General features: G+C 38.0%; 1 protein-coding gene across 1 annotated transcript; it reads left to right on the top strand.

The window, feature by feature from the left end:
• The first annotated feature begins 1,695 nt into the window (after positions 1–1,695).
• Positions 1,696–14,092, top strand: LOC121425273. Its single transcript, XM_041621298.1, has 2 exons — positions 1,696–2,559; positions 10,430–14,092. The coding sequence occupies exons 1-2, from the start codon at positions 1,951–1,953 to the stop codon at positions 14,090–14,092; spliced, it is 4,272 nt and encodes a 1,423-aa protein (XP_041477232.1). The 5' UTR covers positions 1,696–1,950.
• Positions 14,093–15,768: the final 1,676 nt, after the last annotated feature.

The following is a 15,768-nucleotide window of genomic DNA, read 5'->3' as shown; positions in this document are numbered from 1 at the left end:
CTTGCATCGTGTGATTGAAACGTCAAATTTAAATGATACGAAACTGAGACTTGTAATCGATAAGTTCCGAATAATCCATTCTGTTTATTGTCATTTGTGTATTTACATTGTGTGTTTCAAACGAGAATTGTTTAGTCGTATGGCAACATGCATAAAATTTGGTTCTTTTTTCCCCAAAATGCACAGTAAATTGTTACAAACTACAGAAAAAACGACATCATCTTCTGGTAATCAACCTTTTCCCTCGTATTATTTTCAAATCATCTTCAATAATCCAGTCATTCTGCACAACCTCAAAGTAATATAATGCTTCTTAAGGGGATTCTCATCATATTTATTGTTTACGTTAAAAGTCTCTCATCGCGTTGCCATCTTAACTTATGACCAGCCAGGATGAAATTGTATTTATATTTATTTTAACATAAGATAATCAATTTTTACGAAGCACTTGTTAAAACTATACCACAAATAATTAAATAAGGTCAATGATAAAATGCTAGAAAATACATGTAAGGAGCTTTGATATCCAGTCCATAATTGTATAAGTTATAACTATCAGTGGCAGAAAATGTAAAATAAACCGAGGCTCGTCTTCGGTATACAGAGTTCAGAAGGCATTTTGTAAGCTTTTCATTTATGATTTTTTTTCGATTTTGCTGGCAATTTTTTTTAAAGATATATTGTAATCAGCAGACCTATAGATTATCAAACATTAAAAATGGGGTAAGGGGGGGGGGGGTTAATGTCACAATTTCTACTTTTTAACAATACACAATGTGTCCTCGGGACGTTTTTCCCCAGCACGAAAGTATTTTTATTCTCCCCCCCCCCCGTCACATAAAATCTTCGCTCCTTACGCTGACATATAGCTGCCTATACACAGCAAACGCGGAGTGGGGTCGACTGGTGATTGAGAATATACAATTTTGCTCCTTGATAATTCGTTGGAATGATTGCTTCGGCGAAACTTAGTTGGGGCGCCCTGGATAATATGCCTCTGAATCTACCAGAAAGTGTAAAAATTAGTTTACATTAAATACAAATATGTCTGACCTATACATTTCAGTGAAAACGTACATGACCAAGGCAGAATGATAATGCTGCGCACGTGGCGCCCGATATAGGGCTTCATCTTTGAGTGAAGAATAATCTCGGGGATAGACATTATCATTCGCATCGTTGACACTTTTTCTCGCGATCTGTTACTTATAATTTACATGTATTTGCCATAAGAAAGGACAAACGCATGTTACAACAAACACAAAATTTCGGGAAAAAATGATATCCAATCCAACATATTCACACTGGTCACTGCACTGCAACTCCCGATTACAAGTGGTGCAACTTTCCAACCAATCGACTCGCGCGCCCTGGAATTCCGGAATTTACATATTGCAATACAGTATGACATAGGTGCATTTGTGCGAACACAAAGGCCATGAGCGTAAGTTAAAATATAGTTTTGACTAGATCTAACCCTTGAAATTGACTACATTGTACCAATCCAGTAAATATAACCATCCAAAAAATTAAAAAAAAAAAATTCCGGCGAAAATAGGGGGGGGGGGGGGCGCGCGCCCGGGGCGCCCCCCTCTGGATCCGCCACTGCTTTCCTCACGACAAATTGAATGCGGGCGTCTGGTGGTGGAAAAACCCAGTTTTATTTATATCGGTGGGTTTTCCCCACCTTGGTACATCCCGCCAAAATGAGCCGATGTACCTGTAATACATATTTGAACCTTCGCGGAGTAAGACGTATCGACAACAGGGTTAATCAGGATCTTTATGATAGCGATATGCTATCTATTTACAGAAATAGGTTAACAGTTTGGACTTTGTTTGATCACAAACAATTTGGCGGTTAAAACATATATAGTTCAAATTCGTCAGACGTCGCTGAGATCTCAATCTTATTTTCTTTCTAACTTGCATAAACAATTCTAATTTCTTATGGCTGCAATGGCTGCGACTAGAGGAGATGCCACAGGTTCCTTGAGGAATCTTACATGTCCAATGTGTCTCGGAATCTTCACTGAAGCAACCATCTTGACATCATGCGGACACACATTCTGCAGGAACTGTCTGAAGACCTACGACCTGTCTCACCAGGACCGTAACTACATGGTCTGTCCTCTCTGTCAGAAGAACACTAATTTGTCTGCGAACCGTGTCGATGGCTTGCTTGCAAACGTAACGGTTAATAAATTCGTGGACGATTACCGGGCGAAAAATGGAGGAGCAAATGCAACCACTGCTCAGATCCGCCCAAAATGCACCTCTTGCAAGCCTCAGCCACATGCTGTTTCATTCTGCAGAACTTGTAATGACCACTTGTGTGATGAGTGCCGGTATTGCCATGAGCATCTTAGTGTCTTTGAAGGTCACGATATTGTTTCCATGCAGGATGCTATTAAGAAATGTTCCTTCCACAGACTGGAGAAGAAAGATGTATTTTGTGAGGATTGTAAAATCTACATCTGTCTCAAATGCTTACCCGACGGTCATCAGTATCATAAAATCCAGAATCGGGCCACCTTCGGTGAGGAGCTGCAGCTTGAAGTAAGTGGGTTCATGAAGAGAAAGTTCTAAGACCACTGACTGTCCTTGTAACTTGTTCCAATGTACTACTTCACCCTTAAAACTACTGACTAGAAACCAAATTAAAACGCCACCTAAGTAAGTAATAGATGAATTGCCATTTTGGACCCCATCTTGGATTTTTCAGGTACTCTGGAGTGCTTATTATTCACTCTATCCTGTATCAACCTATTATTTTACTCCCTAGAAAAAATGGAATATGAATAGGATTCTATAGGATAGATAATGAGTGAGTTGTATCCAATTTCAGAGAATGGCAGCTATCTTGGACGCCATCTTGAAAATATTGAAAATAACCACGTACTTTTCCTGATACAGATTTTGGTAGATTAGTAGAAATATATATAAAAAAAGAGCGAATAAGGATTATATATATTCTAGATCTGCTCAATGAAAACTCATTTGCTGATTGGTTAAAGGTGAGATGAGATTTTAAAAAGGGGGATCGTGATTATTGGAAACTGCTTTATGAAGTGATCATAGGCCATTAAACCTTTTCAATAAATATTGAAATATTAAAAAAAAATGATCATCGGCAATTACATATATACAACAATATAGACTAGCAAAACGTGGAAATGTTTATGAAAAGAAAAGATTTTAAATAATCTTTAAGAATATATTGGGAGATCAACATTCCAAATTACGAGCAAAATTTTATGTAGTGACATATGCTTCTTTTACATGACTAGTTAAAGTAATCGCCCCATTCTAAAAACATTTCCTGTCCGTGCAAGCGTTCGCATTAAAGGATTGATGAGATATCTGCTCTTCATGAATTCCTAAAATCAGTCTTTAAATGTCCCCTTTTCTGATATGAATATCAACACTTTCAGCTCGCGCTTCCCAGTCGCAATATTTCATTAGTGGGATGCGTGTGATAATCATGATTATGTGACTACAAAAAGTGCTTCATGTGTTTAGATGTAATTCTAACAAAATCAGCAAGCGCTTGCCACTTGCATTAGATGACTAGGATGAGATATGTATACATTTACAGGATTCTTTTAAAAAAACAGTCCTCAAAATATCTTTTTTTCTGATCTGAATATCAGTTTTCAGTTCTCGCTTCGCGCTCGCATCATTATTTTGGTATACGTATGGTCTTAGTGAATTCCTACAAACTTAGAATGCCCCTCTTCGGGTCTGAATTACCTAAATTTGATTAGTGAGATGCGTATTGATAATCATGATTGCAATGACTATAAGTGCTTCCACAAGTGCTTCCTGTGTTTATATATAATTCTAAAAAAAATCAGCAGGCGTTTCGCACTCACATTCGATGAATATAGTGAGATATGTATACTCTTAATTGATTCCTAAAATATATTCCTTAAAATGTTCCTGTTTGGGGTGAATATATACAAAATATTAGCTTGTGCTTCGCGCTCCTATTGTTTGTTTAGCGAGACAGGTATGTAACATGATTAAACAAATTTGCTTATAATGTCACTTTCTAGGTCTGAATGTCAAAAATTTTCAGCTCGCGCTTCGCGCTCGCATTATTTGATCAGTTAGATACATATCCGTTTAATGGCACTGTCCTTAAAATGTCTCTTTTAGGTCAGTGTACCTGGCAACTGAATATCTCACGCTGTCAAAAATATTGTGCCCCCTTCGAGATTTTGCCCCCCTAAAATTGAAAGTGTTCCGGCGCGCCTGCAGTTACATGCACATCGTCATGAATATTAGTTTTAGTTCTTGGTAGAAATTTTTGAATACGCATATTTTATAATAAAACACTATACACGGGTAGGCCTACTTAAGATACAAGTTGTATTGATTGATCATTGATTGATTGATTTTTATTGATTTTATTTGGCAAGTCATCACAACATTCATACGGTAGGCTAATTACACAGGATAGCCGACGATAGCTCGAAAGCTTTTTTCCAGTGGGGTCCTCGACATGTATAAAATTACGATGATAAAATGTAAAATTATGCCTTTTACCCAGATAAAAAAATCAGAATTTACTGTCAGCAATAAAAAAGATATAGAGATGATATATACAAATAGAGTATAATAAGAAGAAAAAGAAGGTGAAGAAGAATTAAGAATATGCCATTCCCTCGGCTCTCCTAAAGGGTGATTTACCCATTTCCACCCTTTAATTTCTGAGATCTTTATAATACGGACGTTGTGTAAATCACTAAATCAATGACGTCACCCACTCACTATCCATTTGCCATTTTATCATAAATATTTAGGTTTTCTTTTGTTTATGATTCCTCTGTGAACATTCAGAATAGTATTCATGAACCTTTTTTTTATCTTACATCTCACTTCGATGAAATTTTCAATGTTATGTTTGTTTGATTTTTTCTCTGTTCATGAAAAATAGAACTATTTTGGGGGGTGGACTTGACATTTAGTAAGTTATTTTTTCTACATTCGATTACCTAAAGAACTTCCGTTCGCAACCAGTTCTATTGCAATATAACTTACAATTACGCAATATTAGTCCGGGGGCTGGGAGAGTTTATTCAGCTGATCGGTTACAAAAGGTTTGACGGTCCCAAGATGCTGGCCTGATATCAGTGGTCAAGAAAAAGTGTTGCTGCCTGGTCATATCCTATACGGAAGGCCCAGAGGAACACATTTTTGGCGGTCATCTTGAATTTTCATGAAAATCAATTATTTTCATATTTTTTCACAAAGATGGAAAAATATTAAATAAATACGCATTTCACATTGATTTAGACAGTAGAAATCGATTGCAAGTGCTTTCAGAACAGTCCGGTTAATATTTTTGAAAAATATAAGAAATTATGCCAAAATTTTCATGTTTTTAGGCAAAAATTTGCATTTGCATTGATATCTTTCTGTTTTTTGTCATTGATATCAGCAATCAATGCAAAATATCAGCATTCAACACGAAAGAGAATATATTTACGAGAACACTGATATGCTTCATGACAGTATTAATGTCTTAACTTGCTTATATATAGGGATAATACCTCCAAATGCATTCCCCGATATTGCGATAAAATGGCACCAAAAATCAACCTCCGTCACAAGTCACACAAGTGATACCGATTTCAATGCGCTCGCTAGCTTGCCTTTCAAAAGAGTACAATAGACTCATTTTGGTCTTACCTTTCCTTTGTTGGTGTGACTAGCACGCATTAATGCATGTAATGAGCGTCGCGATAGAAAAGTGTATGTTACATAATATGGGTATGAGGGCAAAAAGCGTTTTTTACACATTTAAGCAACTTTTGTGTTAATGAAACCTCTTGGAAAAGTTAGAGGAGGAATTGCTCTGTATGTCGCAAGCAATTACATTCGGACACCTTAAAGAGCCTGTCGACAGTACCCCACCCTTATCCGAAGCTTGACTTCTAAAATATCTTGCCTTTCGGAGCCCTCAATGTGGGAAAATGATGCTTCGGTTAGGTAAAAAAAAAAAAAAAAAACTTTTATTTTCTTGAAATCACTTGGAGACGAAAGAATAGGCATTTCTCTATCAGCAACATTTAAAGAAGTGAGGGCACAACAAAGCCTACCCTCTACGGGGTCTGCCCCAAGTCACCCAACCCCATTTTCGTATTTTGCCCATTTCTTGGAAAAGTCGTCATTTTGGAGCCCCATTGATGGAAAAAGTGTTTCTACTATGTAATGAAACCACTTATTGTTTTAAACCACTTGAAGACAAAAAAGTAGACTTTCTTCTATCTGTTACATATAAACAGGGGCGGAAATCTCTCCCAAAAGGTAGGGGGGACAAGGGTCTGGAAAAATTGACAAGCAAAAAAAAAATGCTATTATCTAAAATTTAAGGTCATTTATAAAATCAAAATATATTTGACAAGCAATAAAAAAGGTCATCTTGTCCCAAAACGCACGTTTTATTCCCACTTTGAGTGATATATTTCTTAGCATCACCAAAGACCTAAAATAGTAGGGGGACATTTGATATTGTGTCCCCCTACTATTTTGAGTAGGGGGGACACGTCCCCCATGTCCCCCCTGGGATTTCCGCCCATGCATATAAAGAATTACTGGAAAATGGAAACCATCCCCGTCAGTGGGATGCCGAAAACGCTATCCCCTTTTTCCATATTTTGCAAATTCATGGAAAAATCTGCAAATTTTGAGCCCCCACTGAGGCTAAATGGTGCTTCTGCTAAAAAGCAATCATTTTTCCTGTCTTAAAACCACATGTAGACGAAAGAGTTGCCTTTCCTCTATCAGTTACATATATAGAGGTACTGATACAGCAAAGCCTATCCCCGTCAGAGGCTCCTGAAATTACCCATCCCTTTTTTGTATTTTACCTTTTTATTAGAAAATCTGCGATTTTAGGGCCCATATTGAGACAAAAAGATGTTCCTTCTATATAGCAAATCACTTTCATTGTCTTAAAACTACTTGGATAAGAAATAAAAGGTTTTTTTTATCTGCTACACATACCGAAGTGCTGGCATATTAAGGCCTACACCCTCCGGGGCGGCTGAGGTCACCTAACCCTTATTCCGCATTTTAACAATTCATAGGGAAATCTGTCAATGTGGAGCCCTCACTGAGGCTAAAGAGTGTTTCTATCAAAAAGAAATCCATTTTCATTGCCTGAATCTACTTGGAGACAAGATAGTATCATTTATTCTATTAGTGACGTATAAAGAAGTGCTGGTACAACAAAGCCTACCCCCGTCGAGGGCTCCCGAAATTACCCAACCCTTTTCTGTATTTTACCTTTTTATAAGGAAATCTGCGAATTTGGAGCCCCCACTGAGGCTAAAGGGTGCTTCTGCCAAAAAGCAATCAATTTTCTTGTCTTAAAACCACACGGAGACGAAAAAGTTGCCTTTCCTCTATCGATTACATATAAAGAGGTACTGATAAAGCAAAGCCTACCCCCCGTCAAGGGCTCCCGAAATCACCCAATCCTTTTCCGTATTTTACATTTTTATTAGAAAATCTGCGAATTCGGAGCCCACATTGAGGCACAAAGATGTTTCTCCTAAACAGCAAAATACTTTCATTGTCTTAAAACCACTTGGATGTAAAAATGTAGTATTTTCTCTATCTGCTACATTATAACGAAGTGCTGCCACATCGTAGCCTACCTCCTCAGGGGGCAGCTGAAGTCACCAACCCCTATTTCGTATTTTTCTAGGAAAATTCGCCATTTTGGAGCCCCAATGGAGACCAACGGCGTTTCTGCTTTGCAGAAAGTCACTTTTTATTGTTTTGTAACTCGTGGGAGACAAGAAGGTAGGATTTTCTCTATCAGCTTCATTTAACCTACCCCCAACAGAGGCTGCCGAATTCCCCCACCCTTTTGCCTATTTTCCCACTTTACTGAATAATTCCCAGTTTTTGACCGCCTTGTTCAGGAAAATTAGCATTCCTGCTATATAATGAAGCCAATTTTATTTTTTGAAGCAACTTAAAGATGAAAGAATAGGCATTCTTCCATCAGCTACATGCAAAAAAAATCGTACTGGCGCATCGAAGCTAGTCAATTCAAGGGCTGCTGAAGTCACTCCATCCTGTTTGTCCATATTTTCCCTCTTTATTGGAAAATTCGCAGTGTTTAGCCCCATTGATGCAAAAAGGTATTTCTGCTATGAAGTAAACCACTTTTTCTCTTCAAACCTCCTGGAAATTAAAAAGAAGTCTTTTTTAATATCAGCTTCATATAAAAAGATGCCGGCACATCAACGCCTACCCTCTTCAGTTTCTCCAAATTGGCATATTTTCCCCATAAATTGGCAGAATACGAGAAGGGGGGCAGTGACTTCAGAAGCCCCCTGAGGGGGTAGGCTTCTATGTGCCAGCACTTCGTTATATTACGAAGCAGATAGAAAAAATATTACTCTTTCCTATCTGGTTTTAAGACAATGAAAGTTGTTTGAAAAGATAGGAGGAACATCTTTTTGCCCCAATATGGGTTCCAAATTCGAAGATTTTCTAATAAAAAAGGTAATATACAGAAAAGGGGTGGGTAATTTCAGGAGCACCTGGCGGGGGTAGGATTTGCTGAACCAGCACCTCTATTTATGTAACTGATAGAACAAAGGCAACTCTTTCGTCTCCATGTGGTTTTAAGACAATGAAAATGGATTGCTTTTTAGCAGAAACACCCTTTAGCCTCAATGGGGGCTCCAAATTTGCAGATTTTTCCATAAATTTGCAAAATACGGAAAAAGGGGATGGTGTTTTCGGCATTCCACTGACGGGGGTGGTTTCCATTTTCCAGTAATTCTTTATAACAGATAGAAAAAAGTCTACTCCTTTGTCTTTAAGTGGTTTAAAACAATAAAAGTGGTTTCATTACATAGTAGAAACACTTTTTCCATCAATGGGGCTCCAAAATGACGATTTTCCAAGAAATGGGCAAAATACGAAAATGGGGTTGGGTGATTTGGGACAGCCCCCTTAGAGGGTAGGCTTTGTTTTGCCCTCACTTCTTTAAATGTTGCTGATAGAGAAATGCCTACTCTTTCGTCTCCAAGTGATTTCAAGAAAATAAAAGTTGTGTTTTTTTTACCTGACCGAAGCATCATTTTGCCACATAGCCATTTATGTAATATACACTTTTTCTTTCGCGACGCTCATTACATGCATTAATTCGTGCTAGTCACACCAACTAAGGTGAGGCAAGACCGATTGAGTCTATTGTACTCTTTTGAAAGGCAAGCTAGCGAGCGCATTGAAATCGGTATCAATAGTGTGGCTAGTGACAGAGGTTGCTTTTTGGTGTCAATTTATCGCAATATCGGGGAATGCATTTTAAGGTATTTTCCCTATATCTAAGCAAGTTAAGACATTAATACTGTCATGAAGCATATCAATGTTCTCTTTAATATAATCTCTTTCGTGTTGAATGCTGATATTTTGCACTGATTGCTGATATTAATGACAAAACAGAAAGATTTCAATGAACATTTTTGCCTAAAAACATGAAACTTTTGGCATAAATTATTATATTTTTCAAAAAATATTAACCGGACTGTCCTGAAAACACTTGCAATCGATTTCTACTGTCTAAATCAATGTGAAATGCGTATTTATTTGATTTTTTGTTGTTGCAAAAATATGAAAATAATTGATTTTCATGAAAAATTCAAGATGGTCGACAAAATTGGGGTCCTCTGGGCCTTCCGTACAGGATATGACTCGGCAGCAACACATTTTCTTGTTCACTGATATCATGCCAACATCTTGGGACCATCAAACCCTTTGTACCCGATCAGCTGAATAAATTCTCCCAGCCCCCAGACTAATATGTATTATCTGAATTGCGAATGTTCTCTCTCTGTTTTTGTTGTTATTACTGAATTGCACGTGACCGAGAATAAAAAAATTCTATGCATTTTGTTATCAAATGTATTCAAAATATTGTTACTTATCCATCAATTTATTTGTAAAATACAATGAGTGTTACTTTTATCATTATGATCTATTATTATCTCTAAATCTCTAATCATTATTTATCTACTCTTTTTTAAGGGGAAGGGGGGGGGGGGAATCCTCATCCCAAATGGACCATGTCTGCAATTATATAGAAACTGTTTTTCTTTTCCAATTAATAAATTCAACACTTATTAATCAGCGAATCCCCCTCAAACATCGAAAGAGAATAATGTCTCCAACAGCTGTCTATATATCTGTGATAATTTATATCTTTAATTTTTCATCAGAGTAAGATGAAACACTAAATTCCATAAAATTACACGTATGATTGGTTGATATGAGCAATGCCAATGGTAACATTTATTGTATCGTTTGTTAGAGCTCCGATGTTTTATTTTTCGATAAAATAAATTATGTCCATGACATAATTTTGTATAATGTTGTCTTTCAAATGATTTTGTTTTAGGTGGACAACCTTGTCAAACGATGCGTAACTAAGGAACCAGAACTGCAGAAGAACATTCAGAATGTAGCGGTTCAACAAAATGAGGTAACCATTGCTATGCAGAGGCTTCTGCATGATGTAAACAATGCCTACAGAATCAAAAGCAGAAGGCTGAAAGAGTATCGTCAGAACCTCAAGACACAAATTCTTACACTAGAAACGAGTTATGGCGACGCCTTAAACGGCGTGAAATCCAATGATCTACAGAAGATTGAAAGTATCCGTAGTTCAATAGCCAGGATATCAAAGCTAGATAAAGACACACTGGGTAATCTTGAGACAGAGTATCTGTCTGTTCATAAATTTATGTGTAAAGATCTAGATTACTTGCTGAAAGAGGGTAATGGTGGCACTTCGGCTGAGGTCATTACGAATAAAGCTCAAAGGAATAAGTTCAAGCCATCTGGTAAAACTCGAATTACTCTGGGGAGCATATCAGGATTCACCGATACCAACCCCGGGACTGCATTGACAGCAAAGATTAAGGTAAAGAAGGAGAAGGGTGATAGCAAGAAAAAGAAGAAAAAGAGGAATGTGGAGAAGAATAAAAAGACAAACCAGAACAGAAAAGAGGAGCTGAAGAAGAAGAAGAAGAAGAAGAAGAATGGAGAAAATGGACTTAATGTTGTTGGGCAAATCATACCAGGATCCAGCAAACAAATTTCTGGTGCCGCTAGTATAAATAAAACGGATACTACACAAAGGAACATCTCCAAGCCCCATGATAGTACTCGCCGTGACCTCGAGAATATCACAAAACAGAAGGGTCACACTGCCATTACGATGGAAGCACCCGGGAAGATGTTAATGTCTGCCGGTAATATTCGCAAGGAAACCCGGAGCATCTCTGAGTCTTCTCATAGTTCGGTAACGATTAAGGAATGTGGTAAAAAGAGGTTGAAGTCCGCGGATGACAACCCCTTTTTCGTCTCAGGGTGCATCAATTCAAGGGAGGCAGCACGGAAAAGGTTTAAGTCTGGAGATGATAATCGTCCTAACCACGGGAGCATCTCAGAAGGTGCTGATCAAACTCACTCTGGGACTAACACTGGAGAGAAGGCATTGGAGTCTAGAGAATCTTCCGTTGCTATTGTTAGAAATGTACCGCCGCTCAAGAGAATAAATTCTGTTGATTACCATACTCGCCCTGGTTCAGAAAGCATCGTACGATCTGCTGATCACACGTATGCTGCATGTGCAACAATTGCAAAGATAAGTCAGAATAAAGTAAGGTCTGCGCATGGTCCATCTCTTGTATTCACAGCGGTCACAAAATCTACTAATCACACTTCTGAAATACCTGTTGCGATGAAGTTGCAATATAAGAATTCAAAGCCTAACCTGGGGAACATTTCAAGACCCCGTGATGAAACATGTATGCCTACATCAGTCATGGACAACAAAAGACTATATGAGAAGAAAACAAAGCTTCAAGACGATTCTGGTCTTGATCCTGAACCTAACGCTAGAACCACTGTTCACTCTCCTGCTCCTGCCGGAAGCCCAACTAGAATGGACGCACATAGCACTAATATTCCCAAGCCTGATGACAATGACAATGTTCGACTACTTGGGAGCATCTCGGATTCCACTCATGCAAAAATGGCGGGAGCCATGACGAAGAAATTGCAGAAGAATATATTGAAGCAGGCTCATCTTGATTCTACAAGCATCCGAAGATCGAATGACTCCTTTGGGGCGGCCATTACGAAGGAAAAAGAGGAGGGAAGGTTCAAGTCTTCACCTGCTTCTATGGCTTCACTTGGTAAAACATCTGCGCCTGTCTTTAAGAAAAAAGTAGAAGCGAGTATATCAAAACCTCAAAGTGATATTCGTCTTGACCACGGGGCTATCTCGGGTTCTAATAATACTTCTGGGTCAATCGTCAGAAATACAGAAGGTCTTAGAAGGTGCAATTCTGAAGCTAATTCCTGTGTTCGGCCTACAGGTCTCAAGAATTGTTTGGCACAGAAAACTGAAATTTCCAAACCAGCTGATTCTCGCTTCCCCGGTGACATCCCAAGATCAAACATGTCCGTGGCAGAAATTAAGAAAGTAGGCCCACAGGAGAAAAGATTTAAGATTAAAAAAACCCCGCCAAATCAAGACATTCACCTTGTGACTACCACTGGAGCTTCTCCTGTGTCCGGAGAATCTCCAGCAACAATCGGTAAGAAAATGCCAATGCTTAAGGGAACAAAGTCGGTTGATAATTTCATTCTTGGTTCGGAGAGAATCTCTAGATGTACTGATCACTCTTCTACGGGAACCATTAGCAAGAAAAGTCAGAACAAGTCGACGTCTGAAATTCATGCACCCATGGACCTCAGGATGCTCCAAGGATCTACGAACTATACTACAGAAATGTGTACTACGGAGATGACTCAGGGGAAGAGTTTGAAGTCTGACCTTGGGAATATTTCAGAAGCTGGTGGTGACACATATAGTCCTACACCAACCATAAAAAAGAAAGGACAACTTGAAAAGGTAATAAAGCGCGAACATGACAATTGTTTTGACCCTAACCCCAACTCGAGAACTACTGCTTTTCATCAACTTCCTGTGAGCATCTCGGGATCCACTGATCAAAAATCTACAGGAGCCGTGAAGAAGAAAGCAGGTTTACAGGAAATAATTAAGAAATTAAATCCTATAGGTGATGCTAATCTTGGGGTCGCCACTGTGAAGAAAACACAGGAGACACTATCAAAGTCAATCGATAATAGTCGAGACCTCGGGAGCATCTCAGTCTCAACTAATCACACGTCTATAGCAACCAATGCAAAGAGAGTAGAGGAAAGTAGTTCTAAGATTTCAAGTGATACCCGTCTTAACTTAGATAGCTTTCCGAGATCAAGTCGGAAATTGGAAGTCGTACGATCTATAGGCCTACGAGGATCGATGTGGGTGTTGGCTAAGCACTCTGACCGAAGTGTGGCTATCCGCCATACAAACGGTATTGACATCATCGATGTAGCAGGCGAAAGGTACCAAGGCACTGCGGAGAATTGCTATGACTTTGTTTACCAACGAGACAAGTCGATATGTATGTCAGTGGGTAATACAGAAGCACATATATATTCTCCCGATGGCTCCAAGAAAGCAACAATCCGCGTTAAAAGTAACGGCAAATTTATCTCTGTGAACAAGAGTCCATCAGATGAAATCCTCGTTACCAACAATGGAAATCAAGTCTACATCTTTGACGAAGCGGGATCCAATCTTAAACATACCGTTCGAACAGTACAGAGCAAGACAAGACAGGTATCTGCCACTTCATCAGGTTTGGTCGTCACCAGCTCGTGCAACACGAAACCGAGTATTGTGGCGGTCTATGACAGGAAGGGGAATGCTGGCAAGCCCCTGATTGCTCCAAACGATGTCTACCTGTATGTTGCCATAGATGAAAATGACAGAATTTACATAGCGAGTGTTGATTGGAAGAATAGTAAAGTGGTGATCAGGCTCTATGATCTTGATGGTCTGAATCTGAAGGAAAGACTTGAGTTTGGTGCTCTTGATACACCGTTTTGTAATTACTGGTGCACCTTAGTTTCTCTCTCCCCAGACTTGCTCGCTTTTGCTTGCCACCGGAAGTTGTACTTTATCAGAGTTCCACTCTAAGCCAATTCATGTACATGTAGTATAGTTTCCATGTTTGTTTGATGAGTAAATCCGATACAACTCCAAGATAGTAATTGGTTCAGTACATCTCAGTAGATCGTTGTAGACTAGATCGTCAGGTTATCATTTAAAAAAAGAGGGGGCACAATATATAGCGTCTGGGACAAATTTCTAAAGGTCGCTATCGAACCAATATCTTGGCCGTCACAATTCATATTCGTCTTTCGTTTTCTCATTTTTTCCTGTTCGTGAACTTATTTTTTGACGTCCAGAGGGTTTTTGTGTAATAAAATCCAAAATCAACAATGAAAAAAAAAGGAAAATAAATTCTTAATGTGATAAAAAAAACTAAAAAGTACGACAAATGATGGTAGGGGTGCGACTTTGCCGTTAGTTCTGCCACCATGATATTTGAACCACATGCTATTTTGTTTAGATACGCCACCACTCAGTTGATAAGTTGAAATAGCTGTGAAATCAATATGTTATGTAAATATGAGTTTTTAATATATTATAAAGCTGATTGTTAAACGAAATTATGACAGCTGTTTTCGCAAAAACTATTTTTATATTATCGCCTTGATGAGTGTGAAGTCAAACGGATTTTTTTCGGTCTTCATTTCTTAAGTCTTCCATTTTCATTACTGATAAATGAAAGTATATGGCATATACTTTCATTTATCAGTAATGAAAATGGAATACATAACTATTATCTATGCATTGCATAGATTATAGTTATGTAATACGAATGAATTTATCTTTCTCTGTTGTCTTCCATGGATCACTGTGAAAATTAACTTTACAAATCTATTGAATGAAAACTTGATACATGTATATATCAACTTGAATATTGACAGATTATCTTATATTTCCCAGCGATGATAGCGGAAAATATTTAATGTTTCGTTCTAACCATGTGATTTGAATATGCCTTCCCTTCCTAGCTTTGTCTTCAAAATCGCCCACCTACCGGATAGAGTGGTCGTAATAATAGCTCAATCGATACAAAAGTATATATATTCTATTTAAATGAAAATGATTATCAAAAAGTAGGCACATGACACATAACTTGTATATATGTGTATATATATGCTTGTAAAGGAAAGGTTTGTTAAAGGTTGATTAATACATTAGGATGGTCCTATGGAGCAGCTTTTTGACCGCTTATGGTGTCCTTTCATCATATGCAGTAGAGGTATTAATTTCTAAATGGAATTAGAAGTCATTGATGAGACACCTTTGTTTATTTTGTGAGTCCGCAAAAAGACTCCTTAATGATTAAAAATGTTTGAAGTACGTTATCACAGACGTCGATATTTGGCACATGGGCTAATTACGAAATGATCTATTGATTTAAGATGTTTGTGATTTACAGTCTGAAAGACCTGTTGTTAAATTCTCAAATTGCATCAACTTCTTAAAAAATCGTAGCAGTAAACCTGCATGATGTGACAAAAGGTTTTCATTGTGGGAGGTTTTTGTTTTTTATATGATTGACATGACGTATAGGTTTTCAATCAAACATCATAAATAACAATAATTTTCCTTAAAAAAGCATGATATTTTGATGAAAATGAGACGAAAATCAAATCAATTTCTAGACTGGTATCGCTACGTTCCCCTAATTTCGTTTTCTTTTCATTCTGAAGATGGCAGACTTGTCGCGATGTTACCAG

This window comes from Lytechinus variegatus, chromosome 12 (assembly GCF_018143015.1).
Source record: "Lytechinus variegatus isolate NC3 chromosome 12, Lvar_3.0, whole genome shotgun sequence".
Classification (NCBI taxonomy): Eukaryota; Metazoa; Echinodermata; class Echinoidea; order Temnopleuroida; family Toxopneustidae; genus Lytechinus; species Lytechinus variegatus.
The sequence above is the reverse complement of the archived record's forward strand: the minus strand, read 5'-3'. Positions and strand labels throughout refer to the sequence as shown.

Excerpts from the sequence above, each read along its gene's own strand:
- LOC121425273 (XM_041621298.1), top strand. The coding sequence starts at position 1,951 with ATGGCTGCAATGGCTGCGACTAGAGGAGATGCCACAGGTTCCTTGAGG. Across the intron at positions 2,560-10,429 it reads GTGAGGAGCTGCAGCTTGAA|GTGGACAACCTTGTCAAACG; the intron begins GTAAGTGGGTTC and ends ATTTTGTTTTAG.